The 27106-nt window shown below is 41.7% G+C and overlaps 1 protein-coding gene across 1 annotated transcript in view; it reads left to right on the top strand.

The window, feature by feature from the left end:
* The first annotated feature begins 3932 nt into the window (after positions 1 to 3932).
* Positions 3933 to 27106, top strand: part of LOC124053370 (serine/threonine-protein kinase WNK1-like) — an 85112-nt gene continuing 61938 nt past the window's right edge. The window contains exons 1-2 of the mRNA XM_046378459.1: positions 3933 to 4552; positions 7590 to 9309. Coding sequence (XP_046234415.1) covers positions 8362 to 9309 — 948 coding nt within the window. The 5' untranslated portion in view covers positions 3933 to 4552; positions 7590 to 8361. The remainder of the gene's footprint in view (positions 4553 to 7589; positions 9310 to 27106) is intronic.

The raw sequence follows: 27106 nt of genomic DNA, 5'->3' as shown, positions 1-27106 counted from the left end.
TTTGAGTCAGAATGAGCAAATAATCCAGTTGTTAATGTTAGTATAACTGCTAAAAATTAAAATAAGATAAGTTAAGATGAACGTTATTGATCCCACAGTGGGGAAATTCACTTGTCGTGGCAGCTCCCTAAAACAGAAAAAGAGTGCAAAAACAGTTACAAAAAATATAGACATAATAAAGTAGCAATTTACTAGTACAGTAAACACAGTACAATATACGGCTATATACAAGTATATAAGCCCTCATGAGGGAGGAAAAAAGCAGGTATCAGTTTTTGTGTGTCACTGGCATACAAACTATAAATTCTACTTTTTATCATACAAACACTCACCTGGCAACATGTTTTTCTAGAAATCCTAAAATGGATCACAGAGTTCTGTGGAAGACAGAAATATGAAGTTGAGGTTTAGATCACACTGCGTTTGATGAAAAGAAAGATTAAGCCAGGTGAGTGGAGAACTGGATGGAAGTGACAAAAGGGGAGGAGGCTAAAATGTCACTTTGAGTTTAGCGCTGAAATCATTAAGTCGTTGTATGAAAATTTATGTTGTCACAATCTCTCAGCTAGCCTAATTAATCACTGTTTGAGCTGTCAGTCAAGTTAACAAGCTAAACCGACCTGTTACTTCCTTGAACATGCCAGTACTGTGACTGCCTGCACCTTTACAGTCATTAAAAAATTTGAGTTGGCATCAAAGCTCTATATTATGTTTGGATTTGCTGGCATTAGGCCCACACACTGACATGCAAAATGACTGCAATGATGGCAGCACAGGAATAATCTTAGATTTGCTTAAGTATATACACCAGTGTTAGCTTAGTGTGATTCACATTGTTCTGCTTTGTTTGGTAAATGGAAATTGATAGACAAGGAAAGTAATTGTTACACGCATTGGGGAAGCGAGTCATTTGATGTATATTGTTACCACTCTCGAGTGTGTACACTAAAGATAAGGCTACAGCTAGCACAGTTAGCTTAGCTTAGCATAAAGACAGGAGTAAGCACATTTCTGAAAATGTCAAACTACTCCTTTAAAAATTCACGCTTACTTTCTTTTATGATTAGTGCAATATAGCCTAGCACAGTGAGGATTTAACATGGTGCAGCTCAGGTCTTCTGTCAGCTCACTGACGCCCTGCAGCTTCTTGGAAAGTAGTCGCCCCAGGTGTAACTGCTGCGTGTTCCACTTTCATTCTTGAACTGGGTTGGACTCGGGTTTGTCAACCCCTCAGGTCAAACCAAGCAAAGGTCAGGACAGGCAGAGATACATAGGGAGATAGAGAGAGAGAACAGCATAAGTCATTCATCCTGACTGAGTAATTTTCAGAGGTGGTAAAGGCATGTTGAGGTGTGTGCATGTGTGTGTACTGAAGAAAATGTTGAGGCCAAAGTCTTGCTGTCAGCTCATAAGTCCTACATACCAATGTGGTAACACCAATCACACAAACACATGCAAGCTACTCTCCAGGATTTTGTCTTGGACAGTATTTTGTCCCATTGTTGACCAATAAATGTCAGTGATGCTACTGATGGAGACTAAGAACAAAGAGAACATTAGAACCTCTCATACAGATCGGCTGTAAAGAAAAATACTGCATAATCCTTGCAAATATACTATATGTACATTTTATGCAGTCAGTATTGTCTCTGTGTTGTAAACGAAAGTCAGTTGCTGTCATACTGTAGTGTCAGCCTCGCATATAGTTTCACCGCCTTAAGCAAAGTGCAGGATAAACATGTGAAGCATGCGTGTGACCAGGCGACGGAGCACACCACCGCAAACGCACACACATATTCATTTTCAGGTCAAGAATCGGAACCCAAATTGAATGAGTTGCTCTGTACTGAAACACCATCAGCTAAAATGACCCTCCAGTTGGTCATGCGAAGGTCCAAAACAACAAGTCCGTGACCCCATTAGTGTACCTGCCTAGTTATTCAGTGTCTAAGTGTCTGAGAGTCAAAGGTATGAAAACATTAGGAGCAACTCTTCATCATTTCAGAGTGTTTGCTGATCGCGTAGCAGCAATACAGAGAAAATTATCTCGCTATTAACCGTGGAGGCTTAGATAACAGCTATGTTTGATAAGATATGACAATGACTGTATACAATAGTGAGTAAGATTTACAGCCCAAAGGCCTGCCATGATTTTTATGATATGTCACAACGGCATCTGGAGGAATTGGTTAAGTATGTCACTATGGTAAACATTCAAAGTTTTGTTTAACAGAAAAGTCTATTGCATGATTTAAAGAGAGCTAAGTCCCTGCTATTTCACGGAATACTAGTCATTATTCTAAACAAGAAGGACAATTACAAGCCCACATTGTGAGAAAGAAATCTCAGGATCTGTGACAACATTACTGTATTTAAAACATATTTAATTTTAAAAAATGACGATGAAAACAAGATTGAGGCCTGAAAGGACTTTTGGTGAATAGATTGTGGGTCTAATGCTGATGTCATGTTGGATCCGTAAAGCACAGAATCTCTTTTTCTTTTTTCATGAGCAGATTAAATCCATTATCCTGATCCTGATTATTTTGCTCCAGCTCAGTATCAGGGTTTGTAGATCTGATAGACAGAAAAAAAAAGTTTCTCGACTGTAGTTACGTTCTGGTGTGCAGTCTTTTATATGAACTTAACTGAACCAAGCATAAATATAAGACTAAATTGGCTAAAATGTGCCCATTATGATCTTATTGTACAATTCTGGTTATTCCCTCCCTTTTGGCAAACTGTTGTAAAATTTAAAACAAATACTGAGGTCTGTTTTTGATTGTTCCATGTACATACGTGACTAAGGAATATTATAGGACTATATGAGAGAGAGAGAGAGAGAGAGAGAGAGAGAGAGAGAGAGAGAGAGAGAGAGAGAGAGAGAGAGAAGGCCATGCACGCTCTCTCTCGCGCGCACACACTCAAAGAGACTCTATGAACACACACGGAGTCAATCTGCATCAGTGAGAAAGGCTCACTATAGATGTGTCACACATGACCGGGCTATAAAACAAAAGCATGATGAACGACATATGCTGCTTCTCTCTGCAGCTATTGACTGGCTCTGCACATTGGAGTTTGCGTCTAGCTGCGAGCGTCAAAATCGCCAGAATAAACAGCAGTACTTCCGGTTTGACCTGTCAACATAAAATACTTATTGTGACTAAGTTGCAGCATTTTTTTCCCCGAGGAAGCCCTGTGTTAGTCCTAGTATTATAGAAGTGATTTTTAGAAGTGATTAAAGTGCAGTAAGGGTCTCACGAAAAAGAACGTTTTAAAGAGACTGACATTAATATCACAATATGGCTATAGGAAAAAAGGTTCAGGAAAATCACGTGTGTATTTTAAAAAATATATTTCAAACAAACATACTTCGATCACTTAAAATACTTGGTAATAACAGTGAATAACTGCATTTTCTCAGTTTTTAATTATAAGAAAATAAGTAAACAAGTCATCATGAAGGGCAATTCTGATTCTGAATCCAAATTAATTAGTTTAAACAAATAAGGTTAAGAAAGAGCCTAATATTATGTCCAGAATCTTTGGACTTGAAACACTGAAAGTCTGAGAGTTTGCAACACTAGTAGGAAAAACGAGAGAGATCCCAATCCTGGGTTGGTAACTTGGAGGGGCGCAGGTGGATCAAATAGATGAGGCTGATAGAACCTCCTATTAGCCCTGAGACAAATGTCTTGTGGAGAATAAATCACATAGAAACTGAAGCACAAACTCACAAATACCCACCTGGCCTAGAAAAATAGAATGCCATATTGAACAACAGACCTTTTCATTAGATTGAACAGGTTTAGGGGAGTTTACAAAACTAACATTTTAGTCGTTCAACTATACACACAGAACTTGGGGTTGTGGGTTTTATTTTGAAAGAACACCTCTGTTCCCGTATCATCCGGGTTAACGGTGACTGGTTTGACGCGGCACGTCTGTGTGAAAGCCCTGCCGTCGCCTTGTCGAGTCATCGCCAGAGAAGAGCAGAGAGCAGACGAAGCTGCTGTCCAATGGCTTGAAAACTGGGAATAACTGAGGATCACAGCGGATTTATTGCGCCACACAAGCCAAGGGGAGTGAAACGGCGGCCACGGCAGCAGGCTGGATGTCGATACGGATGAGGATACAGCATCTTTGAGTGAGACTGTTGCGTTTTTTGTTGCGGTTGCAGACCCGGACGCAGACAACACAAGAGACAGACAGAAAGAAGTACCAGAGCCGCCGCCGCCGCCGCGACACCAGCGAGCGAACTTGGCTTCTCTGCCCTGGGGGGAGGTGTCACGCTGCACGTAGCGCTCACCGCGTCGCCGCTCGGACCTTCCAGACGGATAGGATTGTCACTAAGTTATGCTTTTGTAAATAGCTTCTTTCTTCGGGAGGTTTCGGCAACCAACTGTGGCTTTAATGTGACGCACTATACTGACATTAGTGCTGTGTGTGTCGGAGCGGACCCCCACTGCAGAGGAGTCGAAAGGCTTTTAAATCAAGTTTTTACCTTCATATTTCCACGGTACCACTACAGCCCACACCGATGTAACAGGTAACAGGACATTTTTGTGTTATTATAGGACATAATCCAAATCGTGACTGGTCTTGCTTTTGCCTGGAGGTAAAGTTAGCTGCATTGAGTTCCTCAACAGGCACCAGTGAACCCCTCAGTGCACAGTTTTGCAGCTCACAAAGCTAACTGATGGGTGCGTTTAGCATCGACTTGCTCCTTTTCCAGCCCCAGTAGTTACTGCCAAACAGTTCATTAACCGTGCAAGACTGATATTTTTGCACAACTTAAACATACATTTTGTCAGAAGTTAGCTTATACCAGTAATTAGCTCGTTTACTGAGTGTATCTAACGACTCTTACGGCTTTATCCCGGGAGCTTTAATTACTTCTATGCTTATTTTAACGAGATAAACAGCTAAACTTTATTTCATTAGCTTTTAATGCGCCGAACTTAATAGTTCAATAATGATGTGGACGTTTAATCCTGTGTCATTTCTTCATGTGTCGTTTTTGGCCATGCTTGACTGTTTATGTCAACATTGTATTTGGCAGGGAGCCTGTTAACAGAGAAGATGACAACAATGCAGTTCCTGACCACGTATAAACACTTCAAATCATCACCCAAATACAAATTCTGTTGCAATACAATTGAACATTTTCGTGCTATGATGTCGGTTAGATGGACTAAGTTAAGGTCAAATCCGATTGGTCGAAGCAGCACACCTGTGATTATCACGTAGACTTTACCGTCACTAGCAAAAGATTATTGATGGTAATTTAAATATTAATGCTGCACACTTTACCTTTTTAAAATAGGCTATAATTATAAATGTTGAAATGAAAATTAATTTTTCTACTTCTGTTCTGTGTCCTGGCTGCTCTGAACAACGCCTCCCTAGTTGTTGTGAAATCACTTGAACTTCTTCTTATGACATGCCATATTCACAACAACAAAAATGCAGATGTTTTCATAATAAGCTCTAATTAATTTCACCTCATTAGCTCCATGGAAACATTTGTATTCATATGCATGCCACACTGGCCACAGAAGGCTTGGGTAAAGGGAGATTGTGGCTATCTACAGAGATTGTTCGATTTGAAAGGTTGTTTAGTGTCTTAGATGAAACCCACTCAGCAGTACACTTCACCAAGAATAGCTGTCTCATACTGAAGTCATCAGTCTAGTGTCTGCAATTGGTGTCATCCTACTGACTAATGTTATTGGCTAATTGATCATGTAGGTCGATTCAGTCTGCACTTGCACTGGAAACTGAGACATCTGGTTGAGTAAAGGATATCCCCTAAACCTTCAGGGCAGCCAGGAGCCACTAAATGCAAAGTAAGTCCAAGGCTCCATAATCTGAGGGATTATTTCGGGAAATATTTGAAACCTGTTCACAATATTTAAAGCAGTACAGGACAATTTTTTATTGAAGAAAAGGCAGGAGCAAGCATTCTACCTGGTGACCTGAAGGCACATACCTCCTGTGTCTTTTTCGATGCTAATCCTGCACGCACCTCTCTTAATTGGGGCAGTATACAGTAGCCTGTGGGGCCAAATAAATCTCTGGTCACTACTAGGAAACAGTCAGGACAAATTTCAAAATATCCTTTGAGCAATAGCACATATTATATTCTCTGTGTTGCACAGAGAATTTGACTCCTAAAACATGAGATGCTTTTGACTGTCTTGCAGACTTTCAGGCTATTATTTTCCTGTGAAGCAGTCATACATCATATGGGTTGATAAATGTTAGAGTGGTTTGTGGTTTCCTTTTACTGGCACTCTTACAGTATCTTCTAAGTTGCCTAGTCCAGTTTAAATTCCGGTTCATAGGGTACAGATTTAATTTAGAAAATAGCTTATTAAGCGCAAATTGAGAAAATTATTCTGCATGTTTCTTTAAGATAAGATAAACTTTGCTGATACAGCACTGAAGAAATTCACTTGTTACAACAGTTAAGAGACAAAAGTGGAGCGGGAAAAGTGATTGAGTGATAAATAAAAAGAAACAAGATAAAAACACAAGACAAAATAAAATGAAAACATAGACCGTATACTTTTTTCTCACCCAGATTTGATGGATAAATGCTGTGTGTCATTGTCGATAATATTTGAAGTATGAATTAATGTACTGTGACTGATTTCTAACATCACGTTCTAAGCAGCTACTGTACATCTGAGTCAGTGCAGCTATGATCTATAGGCATGTAGCCATCTGTAGGATGTTATGTGAGACATATTGCAAATTCTGTAAATTTTCTGTTATGCAATATGCAGAGTAATAAACTTGTACACTGTCCTCAGATATGTATTTAGTTCCTGTGCAGCTCTGAGGACCTCCTCCCCTTTCACGCTAAGCTGTTGAATTGCCACAGAGTAGCCTAACCTTGAGGTCAGCCAGGCTGTGGTGACTTTGGGCTAAATTTGGAACGTGGAGCAATTAGGCACACACTCTACTGCATCACTCCACTGCATTAGCTACACTACGACAATTGGGAGGGAAAGATTTGGGTTGGGATGCAGATCTCTCTCTCTCGCTAACAAGATTAAGGATCATGCCTGGGCTCAGCCAAAGTCAAATGTTCACTGATAAATTCCAAACCAAGAGTACAGGAGTCCTGAATCCTCTAACAGTAAAATCTGCAATAGTATTTTACTTTAATGAATGTGAATATTAATTTTTTGGTGCACGCCGCACTATTTTTACTAGTTCTGGCATGGTTTCACCAACCAAATTGAGGAAAAGAACTTGCAAGTGAAGGTGTAATCTCTGCTTCATGATATGAGAAGTAGACAGATTTGTAAACTGCAACCAAAATTGTGGCAGCATTTGGCTGGTGTCCATTTCCCACCCTGCCTCTGTCACTCATACCACTCATCACTGGCCAAATGGGGATAAAATGTTGCAGTAACTGGGAGCTTGTATGTTCTACCAGCCGCTCTGGCAGGGATCCATTTGTCATAAGGGGGTCCTTTGTGATTGGTTGGCTCAGTTAAGTAGTCAAGTGAAAACTTATATATAAAATAGTTTCATCTTACAGTCATCTCTCCCCTCTTTTTGTTTATTTCCAGTCACAAGCACCGAAGCAGATCAAGCTGGGCCAGGCTAGGCCAGGCTAGGCCCACCTAGCCTTCTGTCTGGCCTTATCAGACAGGTCAGCAACCTCTCCAGGGAGTCTTGTCTTCAGCGAGCAGCGGTGGCTTCTGCCTGTTCTTACAGAGACCTGCAAGTAAAGCTGTAAACGGTTGGATTCCATTCATATTTTGACTTATCAGCCTTTGGGAGCCCATTGTGGTCTGGTAGATCTCCAGTCCTTCCATGTTGTGGTCATCCCTCTCTGGATGTTTGCATCAGAATGGATTCGGGTGTTAACTTGACAGTTGTCAACTCATTGCAGTACTTGCACCTCCCCTCTTTTCACTGCCATTCGTCCTTTCCCTCCCCAGTCTTTAAGCAAAAGCCCCTTCCTCTCTCCTGGGGCTTCCCTGAGCCCTGTACGGAATGGCCTTGTAGGAACTGTAGGTTGTGTTTTTGAAACATTTGCAAAGAGGAAGTATAGTTAAAAAAAAAAACCTTCCTAAAAACACCTAACGCAAAGTACAGAACACAAGAAAATTGATGCACTCAGTTGATTGATTTATTCTCTGTAATCCATCCATTTCTTTTTTCTTAGAGTTTGAGCAAAGTTAGAAGAGCTTTTCATTTGAAAAAGAGGCTTGCTGGTCAAGATTCATTCTTGGATACACACAGTTTACACATAGACTGGTGTGATTACTCACATGAAATAAATACTTATTTATAACTAGAAATTTTCTCTTTTGTGGTCTGAGCCCTTGGGGAGGAATGTCTGAAAGCAATAGCAGCGGCAAAGCGGTGAAATTCATTGCCCCGGTGTCCCCTCCTTCCTCTGTCTCTCCCATACCATCACCCCAGACCCCCCACAAAAATGTGAACGGCTCTGCCAGTTCAGACTCGCATGTGGTGGAGAAACTCAGCGGACACCCTGAGGTCCAACGTCGGCGCCACACGATGGATAGAGACTCTAAAACAGCCGAGCACCGCTTCTTCCGGCGGAGTGTCATTTGTGACTCCAATGCCACAGCTTTGGACCTGCCAAGCAAAGCAGCTGTGATACTCACCTCACCTCCAGACTATGAAGGGCCTCCCATCTTTTTCCCTCCTCAGGCCTCCAGTCCTGGACTTGTACGAGATTCTGAAGGTGGGGAGGTCCCAAGGGGTCCCTATCTGCAAACATCAACCCTTGAGCCCTGTCTTGGGCTTGGTGGGGCAGTTGCAGATGGACAAAATGCTGAAGAAAATTTAGTTGTGGGAGGCATCACGATTGCAGGTCCTACCAGTAGCAGTGTTGAACACAGTACAGACGGGGTAGTAAAAGAGCCCAGCCTGACAGTATTGGATGTTATTGACAAAACAACAGGCAAACAACCAGAAGTCATATTGCGTCCCAGGGGGTCAGAGAACACAGTACAAGTGGCAAAAGATGGAAAAGCGACAGAACGCGTGGAGGAGGGTAGCGCCAGTAGTCCGAGCGAGGAGAAAGAGAGGGAGACGGAAGAGGAGAGGGGGTTAGCGAAAGCACGTGCTGAGCAGAGGGAGGCAGAGAAACGAGTGCAAGAAGATATAGAGGAGGTAGAGACAAAAGCTGTAGGGACTTCGCCGGACGGACGCTTCCTCAAATTTGACATCGAAATTGGAAGAGGGTCCTTTAAGACTGTGTACAAGGGACTGGATACCGAGACTACTGTGGAAGTGGCATGGTGTGAGCTCCAGGTGAGTCCAGACTATAAAATAAAACTCACCACCTCAGCGTCTATGATCTGTCTCCTCCTGTTTATCTTGCTGAGTCTCTAATTAAATGTCATGTTGTGGTTGTCTAACTTCCACCCAGGTGCTGAATTTAACCTCTCTACAGGTTGTAGCATGCCCTGTCTTTAGATTGTGAGATTGTTTTTGTGAAAACTTCCTGGTAACCCACGTTCTTTCCTGTGTAAATGTTCACAAAATGAGATCACAATGACTGAGATTGGCATACCGGTGCAAGATTACATTCTTGCTAAATGCATGTCAGGAAAAGCACGACAGTAAAACAGTTCATGCTCAGAAATTTGCTCTTTGACCATTCTTTTTTTTTTTGGGATTTGTTCAGTTTGCACCTTTCCGCTTGTGTCATGCATTGTGACCCATGAATGAGCGATTTCATCTCCACTTCAGCCATTGCAAGATGAGCCATCTCTAGATATTTGCAAAATGTTGAAACACAGTTCTGAGATGCAGAATATCTCCGAAGTATTGTCAATATCCTGTCCTTGGTTACTCTGACACAAAAATCAGTGAAACTGGGGTTGTGCAGCTCCTGCCGGTTGCTGTAGCTCAGCCACTTCTTTTTCTCTGACTCATGGTTTTGATTTTACATGATTGCACGTTTAGAGTCACCAGTATTAACGGATGACTTTTTGATGTGTGTGAACGGATGCTGTGGTGCTACCACGAGTTGCCTAATGAGTACTGAATGAGGTAGAGGATGCTGAAGAGGCACGTGGGTTTGATTGCCTGGTTGCTGTATTCTGCCAGCAAGTAAACCTCTTAAACCTGCCTGCTTGATATCTGCAGAGTGTAGGATGAGTTTTTAGGACATTATTTTAAAGGTTAGAGAAGTTAGTTGTGGCTGGAGACTTCCTCGTCAGAATCCCCAGACTGCCTGGGAAATTCAGGGTACTGAAAGTGACGGAGTTAGACCTACTTGTCCCAGTTATGGTGCCCTTGAACAGGACAAATTACTTTCTAGCTCCTACAGTGTAGTTTCTCTGTGGCTATGGCGAGAGCACTGGGCAGCTCGAGGTCAGCTTCCATTGTCAGTCTGAAAATACATAAAAGTTGACAGAAAAAAAAGGCATCTTGTATACAGGGTGAAACATGACACAGAATGGCAGAAAGTTCACCACAGGATGCTGTTGCTACATGTGGTGCACTGATGCAACACCTGCAGCGATTCGGTCTGAAAGAGAGAGAGCGAGAGACTGAAAGTGCGAAGAGGAGACATGTAGAGAAGTTAGTAGGAATGTGTGTGTTGGCGGGAGATATAAGACGACAGAAAGTGGGGAAAAAAAAGTCTGTTCTTTTGCAGCTCATCTTGTTGACGAGTAGGCCCATAGGCAGAAGTGCGTTCAGTAGTTGAAGATGCAGAATAACAGACTGAGCTGGTCATATGACATGCAGGGCACTGACTGCACTGAGTGAGAAAACAGTGACACGGACTCACATGAAACTGCTTGAATGATGAAGCAAACATTTTATGAAAAACCCACTTTTGATTTGTTATTCTGCAGAATGACATAATTGGTGACATACAGAGAGCAATTTGTGATACATCAGAAATCAAACAGATAAAATGTATTTTTCTCTTAATTTTTGTGGCCTGGTCCCATCTTTTAAACACACTGCTTCACTCTCTTCTATGACTGATGAATTCAAAGTCATACGAGGTGAGACAGTGTGATTAAATGTTTTTTCTGTAAATCTGCACATGTTTATATTTCTCAGTGTGCCGTTGTTTCCTGTGAGAGTACGTGGTTGTTTTTTTTTTCCTCTATCATCTCCATCACAAGATGCTCCTCGAGTCTCTCTGAATCCCAGGAGCTAAAATCAGCTTTGGCTGATGCCCCGCATCTAGGAAACGCCGGCTTGTTTATGAGAAAACAAATATCCTTGCCCCTGTCCACCTCTCTCTTACTTTGTTTGGCTCTGTCTCTCTTGTTTGAAACTTAGAGATTCTTGCCAGTACTCTGGTTTAAAGGGCTCAGAACTCAAATTGATTTTCACAGTGATTTTAAAGCTATAATTTTATTTAAAGAAATCAGAATAAACTTGCTCATGTATCAGTTGCTTTTATGCAAGTATGTTATTTAATCTATCCTGGATTCCTGGAATGAAAATTTCTATTAAACATTACTTATTGCATGTATTATGTAAGGGTATTGAAGGCTTGTGGTCACTATGCTATATGCTTGCAACGGCACGTACTATTCTATAGAGCCTGGCTGTAATCCTACGTGTGTGTGTGTGTCAAAGATGACTGAGCAGCTGCTAGTATGTGGCAGAATGGTGGGAGTAAAGTTACACACACACATACACACCCAAACACAGACACACAGCCATTTACATTTACTCTCTGGGTGGGCATGGGGAAATGGAGTTCTGTGGCAGTCCAGACTGAGTGGTTTTCTAAATGTGCAAATATATGTTTGGACATGTGTGTGTGCGTGTGTGTTTCCATCCCTTTGAGTCAAATGCATGCGTAACTGGTTGTCTAAATCCTGGTGTATGTATGTGTGTTTCACAGATTGATTTGGGAGGGGTTGTGTGTTTTTGGCATCCGATCCAAATCAGGTTAACTTTCCTGGAGAATCCATGGATGGATGGAATCAGAGGAGGTGGAGGAAGATAGAGCAGACAGTTTGCATAAGCTTTCATGAAGAAATTGATTTATGAATAGATAGAGGGAGTGTCAAGAAAGAGGAGCAAGGTCACCCGGTAGCTTATCTTGAGGTGCCTTGTTAGACTGAAAGGCAGATGATGGATGGGAAAGAAGAGGCTGACTCACATCTCCTGGAATGAGAGATAATGGAGGAGAAGTGTCTGGGATCAGTTTTAATAATCTGGAGTCACTAAGCAAGAAATAGCTTTAAGTGACGACTCTGTGAAGCACAGCATTATTGATTTCTGTTAACTGTTTTTTTTTTAAATTTAAATTACTGGAAGACTTCAATCAGGAAAACAGAAGGTATCAAGAACAGATAAATAAATAACCAAAGTACTTCACTCCTTGTTTTTGTGGCTCATGAAATGAGGTTAAGTTATTTATGAAGGAAGGGAAAACATCAATTTTTTGCTTGTCCCAGGTTCTCAAATGCAAGAATGTGCTGCTTTTTTCCTGTTATGTCACTATAAATTGAATGCTCTTTGTGTTTGGAGCTGGTTGGTTGGAAAAATCAGGCAATTTCAACACTCTGGCTTGTAGGGACACTCGAGGAAAGCAGTGAGCTCTTGGGGAGAAGCACTCACACTCACACACACACACACACACACACAGTCAAAAAAGTACCACAAAGTGACAACAGATTTGCATACACACTCCATGAAACAGACATAAAGTTAAGGGGGTGGGTCAACTGCAAAACGGTGGGAAGAGGTAAAACAAAGGAGAAAGTAGGGAGGGAAAGCAGAGAAATGAAGTCCTATAAAAGGGCAGCGATGGATCGTGGAGGGAGGAGGGGTGAAGGTCAGAGTTCAGCCCTGTTGTGTCCAAAGCAATCACTAGGAGTCTGTTCAGTGTTCAGCTACCTATGCTGGTGGGTGGTAGAGAGTGTGACAGAAAGGGGGACTAGATGGAATAAATTGCAAAAACAGTCAGATTCAACTTTGGAGAATTCTTGGAGGACAGGTGGTCAGAGGAGATTAGGAGGAAGAGGATGAAGGCAGCGGGAAATATTGGAAGGGAACGGGGAGGTGATCTTGGAGGGAGATCAGTGGGTGAGAGAATAGGGAATGGGAAACGGTGGAAGGAGGGAGGGAGGGAGGAAAAAGTGGGAGAGAAAAGACAAAGGAAATGAAAAGGAAGGAGGAGGAGGGAGAGGAGCATAGAAACTGAGGACGAAGAGAGGAGGGGACCCCGATTCCGTGTGTGTGTGTGTGTGTGTGTGTGTGTGTGTGTGTGTGAGTGAGACCTTAGGCTCTCAGCTCCACTGGCACTCAAAGACCTTGAAATTTCTCTCTCAACTGCAACACAAGGCGGATTAACCCCCGCCCCACACACACACATACATACATACAGGGACACACATGCTTTTCAAGGCTCTCCTTCAATAATGGTCATCCAATTGGAGCCTTAAGACAGGACTCTGGGCTCAGATGGCACTGCTGTCATGTTCAAGTATTGCTTGAGTACACGAGTTCATTGTTTCAGATTACAATTTCATAGTTTTTGCTGCTGTTATACAGTGAAATTTTGACATTGCCAAGTCATGTTATTGTAGTCTCCTGACATAGCCCAAATGAATCACCTCTAACAGGGCTAATAAACAGGCTCATAGTGCCCGATTTTAGCATTGCAGCAGTTTGTTTACAGCGGTGACCCAGTTTTAACCTGGTACTGGCCTGAAATATGCCAATGTGCTAGTAAAACACAGAGGGAGGGAGAAGAGGTCATGTTGGAAGCAGGGAGGCACAAGATGAGGGAGAGCAGGAGGAAGGAGGATATTGAGATGTTTGTCCAGAGTGTTTATCAGCCTGTTAAAGAGCATTATGTCCCAAAGGCAGTCTCACTGAACAATGCATTCTCTGTTGCACTTTCATTAAATTGTGAGGCTTAATAAGGGTCTTCATACATTTCTATTAGATGTTGAAACCTTGACATGTTATGTAGGTATAAAAATAAATTAATTTGTGGGTTAAATAAGTTTTTGTGGTCAAATGTAGCTAATTACTTAAATATAGTACACATGTATTAAAGAGAGTAAAAGCTGCATCCTGTATTATACAGGAAGACGATTACTCCAGGGCTGCAGAGCTGAGCTGAAAGGGTTAGACTTTCCAGAGGTTCAGATTTCCCTGACAAAATGGCAAACTGCAGCTGTGTCAGGCCTTCGGTAAAGGCTTGTCCTCGGTGCCGATCGATTCTGAAGTAGTTTTAGCCAACCCCCCCCAAACACACACACACTCTCTCTCTCTCTCTCTCTCTCTCTCACACACACACACTCACACTCACACACGCACACACACACTGGAAAAAAAGGAATGGAAACTGTCTGCAGTTTAAATTTTCTTGTAAGTGTTTTAAATGCTGGCTACAAATAATTTACCCAGTTCCTTTTTCATATTAGCAAATAATCTAATACCTATGTGCATTTACATGCAAGCACATGTTTGAGTTAGTTATAGTGACTTTTAAATTACTCATTTTGCTGAGCTGACCTGCAGATGAACTCAGCTATTTAATAATAAAAAGTGGAAACGTGGAAATGTTTCCTATGACACACAAATGGTTTTGTGGACTGAGTGGTCTGAGAGCTGGCCCTTTTCTGAGTTTGGATGTGAAGTCACCATCAGTCACTATAAAGTTGTTTAAATTGCAATTGCAAGCAATTGTAAATTGCTTGAAGCTGTGTGGAGATCAGTTGTCAGTCATCATCATGGTATCAAGCAATTTGGGAATCTAGTAGTGTACAAACAAGATTTTTTCCAGCCATGTATACTACAGGGATGAAGGGTATCCAAGAGAATTTTTAGGACTTAATTACACAAGTAAGCGTGAAGTAACCCTCAATAGCTCAGTATTTTACACATACATACACACCCTTGCATAAACACACACAGCAAGATGTGTAGTTCAGATTTGTAAAGACCCTAAAACACAGCCAGTTGGATTTCTGAGTGATACAGCAGGAAAATGCTGTGGGCTGAGGTCTTCCTGACTCTGATGCCAGATAACCAGGAGATGACAGAGGATAAGAACAGCATGCGGAGGGAATCTCATTTTCATTCAATTTACTGCTCATTCTTTCACTGTAACACTCAGCCTTCCTCTTCCGTCTTCCTGACTCACTTCATGCTGTCTCACTCTCTCTGTCTCTCTGCCTTGTGTCGGTAACCAGCTGTGAGCAACCAAGGAAGGGAGAGAGAGAGAAGCTGACACTTCCTCATATGCAAAACTATACCCATGCTTCCTTCCGTGTTGTGTGTGTGTGTGTGTTCACCAGTGTTTCACCTAATGTTGACTCATAAGGTCAGGCCACACTGCCTTTTCTGTATTTCATCAGTGGAGGACCAAAGTGTCGCATGCTATAAGTGCTGTTCAGCTTTGGGTGGTGTGATAAACAAAATTATGTTTTTAAAGCAGCACAGAGTGTGCAGAGCCATTCAAATATAGTTAAAAATACTGCTTGTAGTCTAGACCTTCCACCCATGGGAATGAAGCATTTTATCACACACACATAAATCTCACTTGATGGCTTAGAGGCCTCAGATATGTGCGCTAACAGTCTAGTTATGCGTACGGCTGTGTGTGCGCTCAGGAATGAATAATGACTGACCTTTCTCACTCCCACTCTGTGTTTATTTAGAACAAAACAAGAAGCAAGTGTAACGCTGAACCCAGACTTTTGAGTGTGTCTGTGTATATTTGAGTTTGTATGTGTGTGTGCAATTCAGGGAGCTTCTCTGAAGATTCTCTGAAGTGTCTTGGCACTTTCTTTTCTGAGCGTGCTCGTCTGGCGTTACATCACACTGGATGTATCAGTACGTGTGAATGTGTGATTATATTTTATGAGAAGCATAGGGCTGCTTAATTGAAAACAGGGTGTGTGTGTGTGTGTATTGATGACTGATGGAAAGGCAGTGTGTGCTTACAGCTGATGTAGGAACATGTGTGACAGTGAATGCATCAGGCCAGCGTTAGATGACGGTGCACGGTGAGACACCATGACATAACTTATGCTCTCTCTCTGTCACGCTCTCACTTATTTTCTTCCCGCTCCGGCTTTGCTCTTTCCAATCACGTTCCCTCCTCCCTCTCTTTATCTCTTCCATCCATTCCTTCTCCCCCTCATTATTTTCCTTCTCTCATCTGTTTTTTCTCTCCATCTTAATCCTTTCCCCTGACATCATTCTCCTCTCCCTCCTTAGATTTCACACATTAAAAGGAGTGATTTTTTTTTTTTTTTGCCAGATTCATCCTCCCCTGCTGCTTACTCATTCACTCTGTCATTGATCTTTTTGTCATCTCCACTTTCAAGATCTCTAATCTAGCTCTATTCTATCTTCTCTACGTTAGGGACACTAAACATTGTGTGTGTAGAAATACAGGACCTGCATTTGAACCAACAGCAGTCCTACACCAATAGTCCACTCTGTCCTCAGGGAAGCTCTGAAATCTATTGTAGCCTGACTAAATGAAAACAGTGTACACCTGATTAGTGAAAAGAGGGTTATTGTCTTTTCATGTTTTTTTTATATATTTTTTTACTGCCAGGAAACTGTGAAACAATACTGACATTGTGGAGAATAATCACTTTATGGAAATTCAGAGCCGCCATTGGCCGACAGCTGCAGATAAGCAGCAGGGGATTGGGTCACGTTGTTTTGAGCCTGAAATGACAAATCTGGGATCAGATGGACAGCTTCTACTTCCACCCAGACAGACTGAAACTACAGTGGATGGATCACAGACTCCATATCATACGCTGACAATGTTGTTGCTTAGCTTGAAAACAGCTGTTCAGCATGACCAACTCTTTATTTTCTTTGCTTCAACAGGTAGAAATTTGGTGTCTGGCTAAAGTGCTTATTGTGTATAAAAGAGCACCAGTCTACCCATTTCTCCCAGACAGTTTCTAAGTGGCTCTCGTTGTAATAAAACCTTTGGCGTTTTGGCAGTTCCAGAGCATTATCTGTAACCACTGGAATAAAGGAAAATTACACATTTTTACACATAAACTGAACAGAAAGTGTAGAAAGTCCAGACTCGATGACACAGGGGTGGGGTGGATTAGATTTGATTTCAAAGCATCTTATACAGCTCAGTTTTGAGAAATATTCAAACAGTTATTAATAGTGAAATATAGAGAATAGGAGAGGCAACAGTGTTTTATGTTTCAGTTTCTCAGTTGCTGTATTTCACTTTCTTCTCCCTGTCAGTCTGTTCTCTCTTTTTCACTCACACGTTTCTGTTTCCTCAGTGCATATGATATTTGTCCCACTTCTGTCAGACCTGAAAGAGGAATCTCTTCTCTGTTAGAGTAGTTTTTTCCCTTTTTTTAAAACTGCTGATAAAGAGTTACTTATTTTTCTTATCTGATTGGAGGGTCTTAAGGTCAGTAGGAGTCTCATGCTGTCCTGATTCTAAGGCCCTTTGAGGCAAATTTGTGGTTTTGACCATATAAATAAAACTGACTAGATGTGAATCTGCTATCTCTTTCATATTCAGACCACGTCACTGTGTCAAACACGCCAGAACACGCCATTTGACTTGGCCTGGTTGAACTTGTGCTGGAGGCCGCTCGGCTTTGGCTAACGGTCGTCGCTGTTAGGGAATTTGATTTAATCACATTTAAATTAAATCAAACTGACTCACGACTGATAGAAAGTAAACAGAAAGAGGAAGGAACTTCAGTCGCGCACTGGCAACAAATAAAAGCAGTTACTTCAGGGATGAATGTGTGTTCAGTAGACCAGTGCACCTCGTGCGTGAAAGGGGTAAAGGTTACTGACTGTGGGTTTGAAAATAGATCCAGTCTTGAAACTGCTACTCGTCTGCATCAGCGTAAAGTGACCTGAGCTGCGCTTCTAGGCTGCTTAGCTCTACAGCACGGTGTGTCTTTTCTTTATGTGTGTACGTGTGTGTGTTTTAATCTGCTTTCCTTTTGTCTGTACAAGTGACTCTGCATAGAAATTTTTTTTCTGTGTGTGTGTGTGTGCGCGCACGTGTGCACTGCTCAGTCAGTGTATAACTCGCGTTTGTGCACATGCAAGTGAGTTCCCGTTTTGTTCTTTGAGTTCGCCTCTTTCTCTCTCTCTGTGTGTGTGTGTCTGTTTGGGGAGGGGGGGCCCCCCTGGTTTCATCGTATCCCACATTCCAATGATGAGATGTCATTCCTTAGTGGAACAGGGTGGTGGGTGAACCCTCCCATAATAAATGTCTGTGTACGGGGGAAGGTCTTAATCTGTGTTTTAATCTTGTGTATGTTTGAATGTCTTCCAAGCCTGAATCTCTACTGTCTCTTCATTTACATTTAATGCGTTTTATCTTTAAACTCTTTGTTTGTGCTAAACACTTTGCAGAGATCACGGTTTAATCGAACTGTTGCATTCATTCCATTGCGGCTTTCCTAACTTATTTTCTTGACGTTTTTACCTTTATATTGATGATCGAGAGGAGACCAGGCTATCAGGACACCCTGACTTAACTGGATTTTCTATAGATGAAGCTTCTCTTGTCAGACAAGCTATAATTTGAATCACTAATGAAAATATTGTGCATTATTCTGTAAAATTGCATCTCTGTGTCATTGCAACCAAACTGAACATAAGCAAACTGTGTCATTTCTCGTGCAGTCAAGTACAACACCCACCCAAGGCTCGGATGGACAGATGTGTCATTTGTCTTTGATAAAATTACATGTCTATATTAAGAGAGATGCTCAAGGTGCATTGAAACAAACTCGCTCACATCTGGAAATAGAACTGAAGAACAGCGAGAGAGAAAGAACAAAGTGTCATATTGATGAGCTCGGCCTGTGTGCGACTGCGTTTGTTGCTTTTTTTCCCTCTTTGTCACTCTCCCTCCCATTTTGTGTCTCTCTCTGTCTCCTCTTGGGGGTGAGTGGTGGGGGTGATGGCAGACAGGGACTGAGGGAGAGGGAGCAAAGAGAGAGAAGAGATGGGATTTTTCCCCTCTCATTTTTTTTTCTTTCTGTTCTATTTATAGCAGCCGAGTGTCATCTGCTGAGCCATAAGTAGAGCAGAAATGAGTGGGGACCGTGTGTGGCTGCATGTGTCCAAGTGGATCTTTGTGTGTCAGAGTCTGTTGTGTCTGTGTGCGTGCTCGACTTTCTTTCTTCCCTTTCCTCATTGAAAAGACTTCAGATTTTAAACTGAGAAGCGAAGATCGGATGAAATGCAGCTTTACCGACGGAACAAATTTCTGGAGACGTTAAAGCCAATAACGAATTCAAGTTCTTAAGTCTGCCTGATCAAATATTTAGTTGACGTGTTGGAGTCTGCCCCAAAATCTGAAGTTGTTCGTTTAGGGATTATTAGCATAGTGTTGGATGGAGGCTTTGATGTTAAAGTAAAGGAATATTCCACCACCATTTGTAGTACAAAAACCCGGCCTAAAGAGTAGCAATAGTTTGCAGCTCCTCTGCTGAGATGAGCAGTGGCATAGAGAATTATAGGCCTGCAACAGTTATTTTTATTATGAATTCATTTGTTCATTCTTCTCTTGGCTTATCAGTTAATGACTTTTCCTGTGAAACAGAAGTAATGTTTTCACTTTGCATGGCAGTTTTTCTCAGAAATTGAGTCTTCAGTCCACTGATCAATAGACTAATTGTAGCAGTGCTAGTGACTTATTCTGCATCAAGTTTAAGATCGTTTCACATATATTTTCAATCAAACATGTTTTTGATTGAAAAAGCGCATCATCACAATGAGTTCAACAAAACTTTTTAAAATGATAAAAAAAATAGAGAGAAGCCTTGTTATTTATTTAGACAGCCTTTTAGTGTTGACAATGACAATTTTATCAAAGTAGTTGTTATTCTCGTGCGGCTCTGCATGATTACAATTAGACTGAGCTGACGTTTACATTTTGAGGGGAAGTGTGAGTCTCCTCGTGCATGTGTTGCACCCCATTAGAAAGTAAAGAATTTTCATGTCGGAGCGAGAGTCTGCCTGACACAATGCTGAGTCAGTGGGAGCAGAACAAACACACGCGCACACACACACAAAATCATATGCAAAATCACTGGCAATGTGGTCAGTGAGGTAGGAAGTTCTTCCCACCAGATTAGGAGTGAAGAGGAGTCAATCCCTCATAAACCGCAGTCTGCGTGATGTAATCACCACAGAGCGAGGTCACATGGATGGTATGCAGTGCTCAGTGTTGTTTGAATTGAATGGGAAAGCCCCTTCTGTTCTTTTAATGCTGTGGCCGGGTGTGAAGATGAACAGCTGCAGCCATCATCTGCCGCAAATGATTTTAACGTGTAGTAAACCCTGATACTGTGTGATAGAGTGCACATAGTTTGCCAGCAGTACTTTTGAGTCTTCCTTTTTCCACCTGTCCTCTTGGTTAATGTCTGGTATTGTGTTGTTATGTATAAACCTGCCGCAAGTGTCCAGAGTGGTGGTCGATAAGTTATGTGATATAAGAGCAAAGTCACCAAGTTCACTTAGATGATGTGATTCTGGATGCAGGAAGTGTTTTGCAGATTCCGCTGATAGCAGGTTTTATGTTCCCTTGCAGTGGTGTTGCATTTATCTGAGAAATTAGTTTCTGGGATGAGATAAGACGCAATGTGGGAATCTTGCCTAGTGGGCTTATCTCAGAATCTCGAAGGTCAAATGTTGGATCTTTGCAAAGGACGCTCTGTCCTGTTCAAGTGTCCTTTTAAGGTAAACTCCCTGTATTTACAAAAATAGCTCAGCAATGAACATACCTGTGAACAGAGAAAGAGTGATTCTGGGGAAAAAAAGCTGCTCTTTTGAATAGTAATTTGAACCTGGACTGTTTAAGCCTCATATTAACAGCACATGTTGAAATGGAGTGGAGGAATCATTACTGTGTGCCTTGTTTTCCACCTCTAAATTAGGAGTTTAGATAATGTTGGGGATAAGTTAAAAGTCCCCACGCAATGATGGGACACACACACACACACACACACACACACACACACACACACACACACACACACACACACACACACACACACACACACACACACACACACACACACACACACACAGGTGTTTTTGCATAGTAATGTGATAATGAACCATATTGCTTCTTCCCCTCCGGAAAAAGCAATCTGGCTTGTTAAGCTCTGAGCAAAACACGTCTACATACATAAAACATAAAAGTCTCATTAAAAGGGAAAAGCTGCAACTTCCCAGAACTAATTTCAGCAACCTCCCTTTTTTTTGTTACTACCAAAATCAAACATTTTGACATGATGTCTTTGTTAGAAGTTATGTGGACTTTAGATAGACATTAGATTGAAGGTCTGATTGTGCATGCAGACTCGTTAAAGTTATCAGCACCACCTGTGCTTTTCCTACTACGACAAGTCAAAATGTTTGCTGTGAAAAAGACCCATCAGCCATTCTCTTATCCATCAGTTATGGACTGATTAGCACCAGGTGTGAGAAAATCTAGCACATATTAAGTTATTTTTATTTGGTGGGGCCATAGCTTGAAAGAATCAAGGAAAGTTGGGGCAGCACACACCAGTGCAACACTTGTGTTGTTATCGTTATTATTATTATTATTATTGCGTAAATTGTGACTTTGATTGCCACAGTATTATGATATGCAGAGTATCATTAAGGATCAAACACAAAATGAGATTTCATAGTGATAATGTGTTCCTGAGGTCGTACAGCTGAGCGGTAATGAATTGTTATGACTGCAGTATCTCGCGGGAACAGTCATATTTTTGTTATTATGGCTATAACAGACATACAAGCCAAACAGTGTCCCACCCGTCTTTCCTGCTCACACAAACATGTGTGCGGCCACACACATGTGCACACAAATTATAACAAAGCAGGGTTGACAGAGAGGTCGGGTCTGTTTATTTACTGTCGTCCTTCCTTTGTGTGCGTGAATGTGTGTGGGTTGCGTTGTGTTGTCTCTTCATTGTGCTATGGGTGATAAACAGCTCACCTCTGTCACCCTGTTGTTGAGTTTTAGGGGTTAGTTAGTCTGAGAAAGAGGTTGAGGTTGAGTGAACGAGAGAGACTCCGATGGAATCGAAATTGGCAGAAAGAGAGAAGAAAGATGGGAGAGAAAAAGGATTAGACAAACAGACATGTAGACAGATAGAGAGGCAGAGTTACTCTTGTGTCAGACCTGTATTGGTGGGCTTGGGCCTTTTTTCGTTTTTCTTTTTTTTTTTTTTGAAAGGTTTGTTTAAGGGTCAGTCTTTATATGTGTGTGTTTGCCTGGCCTCACCTGAAAACTTCCCTTCCTTCTCTTCCCATCATTATCAATATTTGATTGGAAATAGCTCTTGCTCTTCCTCCCATGCATGTGTGTTTCCCTGTGTGCAGATTATCGCTAATGGAGTTGCGTGTAGTGTATACAGTCATGCGTGTCTGCTTGGTTGTGTGTTTCTGTACAGCAACATATTAAGAGTGCAGTAAATCTCTTGGTTATTTTTCCAGTTAATTGATTAGATTGATTGCAGTCTAAGTAAATATTGCAAAATGTTGATCACAGTGTTGCAGTGACCAGTTATTAATTTTCTGTTGTTAGTTCAATTCATATCAGCAATGCACATTGTCGGATTTTGTATGTTTTTTTGCTTTTTGTCTCAGGACTGTGTATTGATTAAATCTGCATTGAGTGTGAATGTGGATCAGGTGACCGGCTGACCTCCATTATAACCACTAATCATTAGCATCCCCGATTGTAACAAGGCAGAGAGAGAAGAAATGGAAACACAGAGAGAGCGAGAAATATCAGACAGCCACTCGAGAACAATCTCAATGAGCACAGTGCAGAGAGAAACAGAGACCATAAACCAGCCAAAGAGTTAAGTTGTGAGCAAAAGGTACACACAAGAGCGAGATTACAGCATGAGGCAAGGACTTGGAGAGAGCCAGACAATCCAGAGACACGGAGAGAACTGATGAAAATAACCGGACTGAGAGTGTGATGTTCACTGAGATAAATACAGACAGACAGTAAGGGGGAAATAAAAAGAGAGATTCAGACAAAGTGAGAGAGAGAGGGACAGGGAGAGTGAGAAGGAAAGCTAATGGGGAGCTTTAGGAGGTAATGGACTGTGGATCCCCTATGGTCTGATGGTAGTCCCATTTAACCTGTGTACTTTAGGCATTGTCTGCTCCATTGTATATTCAATATCCAGATGCTCCCCAGCCCTGGGGACTTTTGCACAAGAGCACAGAGCAGGTCAGACAGCCATCCATGGTCGTGGTGCAGATGAGTTTCTGCTTCAGTTGATTTTTGTATGTTGCAACTACCTTGTATAGTTCCAGGAATTTAGACAAACAGGTGAAGTGACATGCAAAGATCACAGAGATCCTGGTGTCATTATGCCTGTACTCACAACTTAAACATGCCTCACTGAGCTGCTATGTCTTTCTGTTTGTGTGTGTGATATGTGGTTGGCTGTTCATGCATGGCCATGTGGCTTTGTTTGCAGAAGAACAGGTTAGGGTGTTGATGTATTTTGTATACTGACCAAGAATAGTTTATTTTTCGATACCATTTCCTCAATTCCAGGAATTTGTTTTTAATTGATTATCTGCAGTAAGGGTTTTTGGTGTTGGCTGTTCAGTGTTTTGTGTTTATCCTTGTGTGACAAAACAGGAGAAGGTAACAAAACACAGACACACAGTAAGAAGGAAAAAAACATAGAGGTGCCTAAAATTAATGCCTAAGGCCTTGCAGCTTCAAGTGCAGATGGCACAAAACCACACAGTCTACAACACATCCGCACACTGTGGCCACTGCTGGTGCAGACAGACTTTTTGCAGGGACCTATCCCTGTGTGTTATGAAGCGCATACTACGATTTCAGATATTGTGGTGAACCACCAGCTGTCTGCTACCTGTGTACACATCTGCATGGCCTTTGTATACTCTGGTCCGTTTCCTTCCAGCAGATACTGTATATTCGTGCTGTCAGTCATGCACTGCTAAGCTGTATATTCTAGCATGTCTGATTAAAAAAAATCTAACATTTTTAGATTTTTGTGGTAAACGCTGATGACAAAACGAATATTCATTTTTGCAAGAGCTTTGAATTCTTTATGAACTTACGCCATTGAGATTTGGTGTTTTGCGTTGGTTCTTAGCCGTTTCAGGTGGTTTGTGACCCTGGGAAGGCTAAGTCGTGCTGGCATTATTGGTAAGTATCTTCCAGCACATTTTAGGGAGGATTTTACTGTAAAAATTTTTTTTTTTAAGGGTTCCTTTTCAGTGAAACAGCAAATCAGCTCTGACTGCAGTGGTGGGGAATGTCCTTAATTAGCCCAAACATTAGCTCTGTTTCAGCTCAGTAGCTTGAAGCGGGCAAAGGGGAGGAGGATGAGAAGAAGTAGGTACAAAAGGGGAAAGGGGGTGGCGGGGGGGTGATGGAGACGGGAAAGAAGAGGAAAGCTGCCAAAACTGCAATGAAACTGCTTGTCATGCTTGATTAAAGCAGGTGGTTTTAACTCTGCCACATCCCCATATGTACATGCCATGTTCTGGGCACCCATGAGCGTGTCAACATCTGTCGCAAGTGTGAGGAAAAATGTGGGTAATGTGTGGACATTTGCATGCTTCGCACCAGGCTTTCTTTCACCATAGCTTACTGAGAAATCCATCTGCGTGGTTTGGTTAAATATTGAGCAACAACTTCATGTGCATGTTTGTATGTGTGCTTATTGGAGAGTGGGCACGTAACAGTTCCCCGTGAGACTGGCCATTACCCAAACCAAACAGTATGACAGTAAATTCTGTTGTTACCCACCCTGTGCTAACAAGTTTCTGATTTTTTGATAAAGTTTATCCGAATAAGTCATCTCAAGTCTTTTTTTTTCCTGTAAATTCTCAGGTGTGTCAGACATTTGGTGTAGATACATTTTTATGAAGCCTCCCATCTATTTATGGCCTCTTTCCTTTATTCATACATTTGTCTTTGTTATTCAGGGAGGTTTTTTTTTTCCTCATGAGCCAGAACAGGTCCTGCCAGCCGGTCTTTTGCCTTTGTGAACAAAACAAATTGAGCAGTAGTATTTCGCTCTTCTCTTATCCAGTCTTTTACATAATGTGAATAAACAGTATAGACATGCACACACGCACCTGCCTTTGCTAAGGGGGTTTGGCAAACTTTAACTCAGCTTGTTTGCCATCAGGGTGCCAACTGGGAAGCGTGTGTGATACTTGAAAACACAGATGTGGTTTTGTGCATGTGAGGTGGGCATGTGCTGATAACATAATCCCATTGTGTTTAAAAAGTGCTCACTGACTTCAGTTTATTCCCCGGCCTATCCTATCCTATGAGGCCAGTATCAATATCAGTTTTGTCACATAGATATGTAAGATAAAGGATTTGTTGAATTGTTTTTCTTAGTAGGAATTGTTGATGGTTGACATCCCCAGCAGTCTACATCCCAGGCTTATGTATTATAACATATGACCAAGAAAAGCAGCAAATCCTTAAATTCTAGAAGTTGCAACCAATGAGTTGGCTTTTATCTCTTGAAAAATGATTAAACGAATATCCAAATAGTTGCTGATGTCGCTTGGTTTCTTGGAAGTTTAGATCACCACTTGCTGACATTTTTGCTTCGCAGTTTACACGTTTCATGTAATCAGACAGGTTGAATCTTGACTAATGCAAGTTAAGTTCCACTTCCAAACTAACTTGTTATCTCATGTCCTGCGCTGGCACGTTGTCGTTTCCCTCTGACTCAGACCTGAGACAGGTACATACACCTGTCTCGAGCTGGCAGAGGCTTCTGCCAGCTCAACACACAACACAGTTCTCCGGAACAGGCTGAATGTTAGGACATTTTCCATCACGCAGCCCATTCCCTTCTTTTGCTTCCTGCTTTGTTTCGGGCAGTCATTCCATGCATCCTCCAGACAGCCGCAGTTTGACCCTGCTATTTTCTCAGTCTGGTGCACAATCAGTCGTCCATCTCTTTATTCTCCCTCTCTCCTCTCTACACTCCTCTTTTCGTCTGTTGTTCTTCTGGTCGATCTTTCAATCCTCTTCCTGCTGTCTGCTGTCTGTGTTGTGCGACGAACTTCTCTTCCCCTGTGCTATCATTTTGCTCTTTCCTCTTTCTTTCTCTCTCCGTCTATAAATAGCAGTCTCGTGGGCTGGAGGTGTTAGTAGCAGCAACAGCAGCGCATGATTCATATTTTAGCTCTGTCTTTTTATTTACCTTCACTGGTCTCCTCAATCGACTCCATCTTCTCTTCTCTTCTCTTCTCTTCTCTTCTCTTCTCTTCTCTTCTCTTCTCTTCTCTTCTCTTCTCTTCTCTTCTCTTCTCTTCTTCACACATGAAGGCATCTGGATCATATTCAAATTACTTTCACCTCAGTAAACTCTCTGTGTGTGAGTGTGCTCCCTGAATAGAGGCCGTGAACAATCACAGGCTCCATTCATCAAGCAGTCTCCTCTTTAAACTCCCACATAACCCCAGACTGCTCTTGTATAACTGCTCCGTGGTAAAACTAAGAAAGTGGGTGTAAGGAAAATCAAACTTAGGAGCACGAGGCACAAATCAGCAAGTCATTCCTGGCTAATTTTAGAGAGAGCGAGACACTCTCAGTCCTCACTGACTGAAAACTTAGATATACAGAGGTAGATGGCAGAACGGTGTCATATAGAACATGTTCAGAAGTGAGAGATCTCTCTCTTGTTATTGAGGTCTGACCCATTAGCGTCAGCTGTAGAAACATGAAGGTTTAAGGGTAAAGCAGAGGAATCTGTGTGCTGTGTGGCTGAGAAGGCGGTTGTCTAAAAACGTTGAGTTCTGTAAAAGTTTTATCTGCAAACTGTTGGATACTGTTGTCAGTTGTTTGTGCAGGAATATGTAATTTTTATGGAGAAACACAACTGTAAAATGTGCAAAGTAGTCAATATCTTGATAAAATTAATTAAAATTTGCTATTAAGTAATTTAATTGACAGATCCTCATTAAAACTTTACATTTTTCATAATAAAATATGGTAAAGGACACAAAATTCCACTATTTTAGACCCCTTTTCTCCCCCGCAAAAAAAAAATGTATGTCAGTATTTACTACGCATGTATGCACCCCAGGC

This window comes from Scatophagus argus, chromosome 22 (assembly GCF_020382885.2).
Source record: "Scatophagus argus isolate fScaArg1 chromosome 22, fScaArg1.pri, whole genome shotgun sequence".
Lineage (NCBI taxonomy): Eukaryota > Metazoa > Chordata > Actinopteri > Scatophagidae > Scatophagus > Scatophagus argus.
This window is presented reverse-complemented; position numbering and strand designations above follow the sequence as displayed.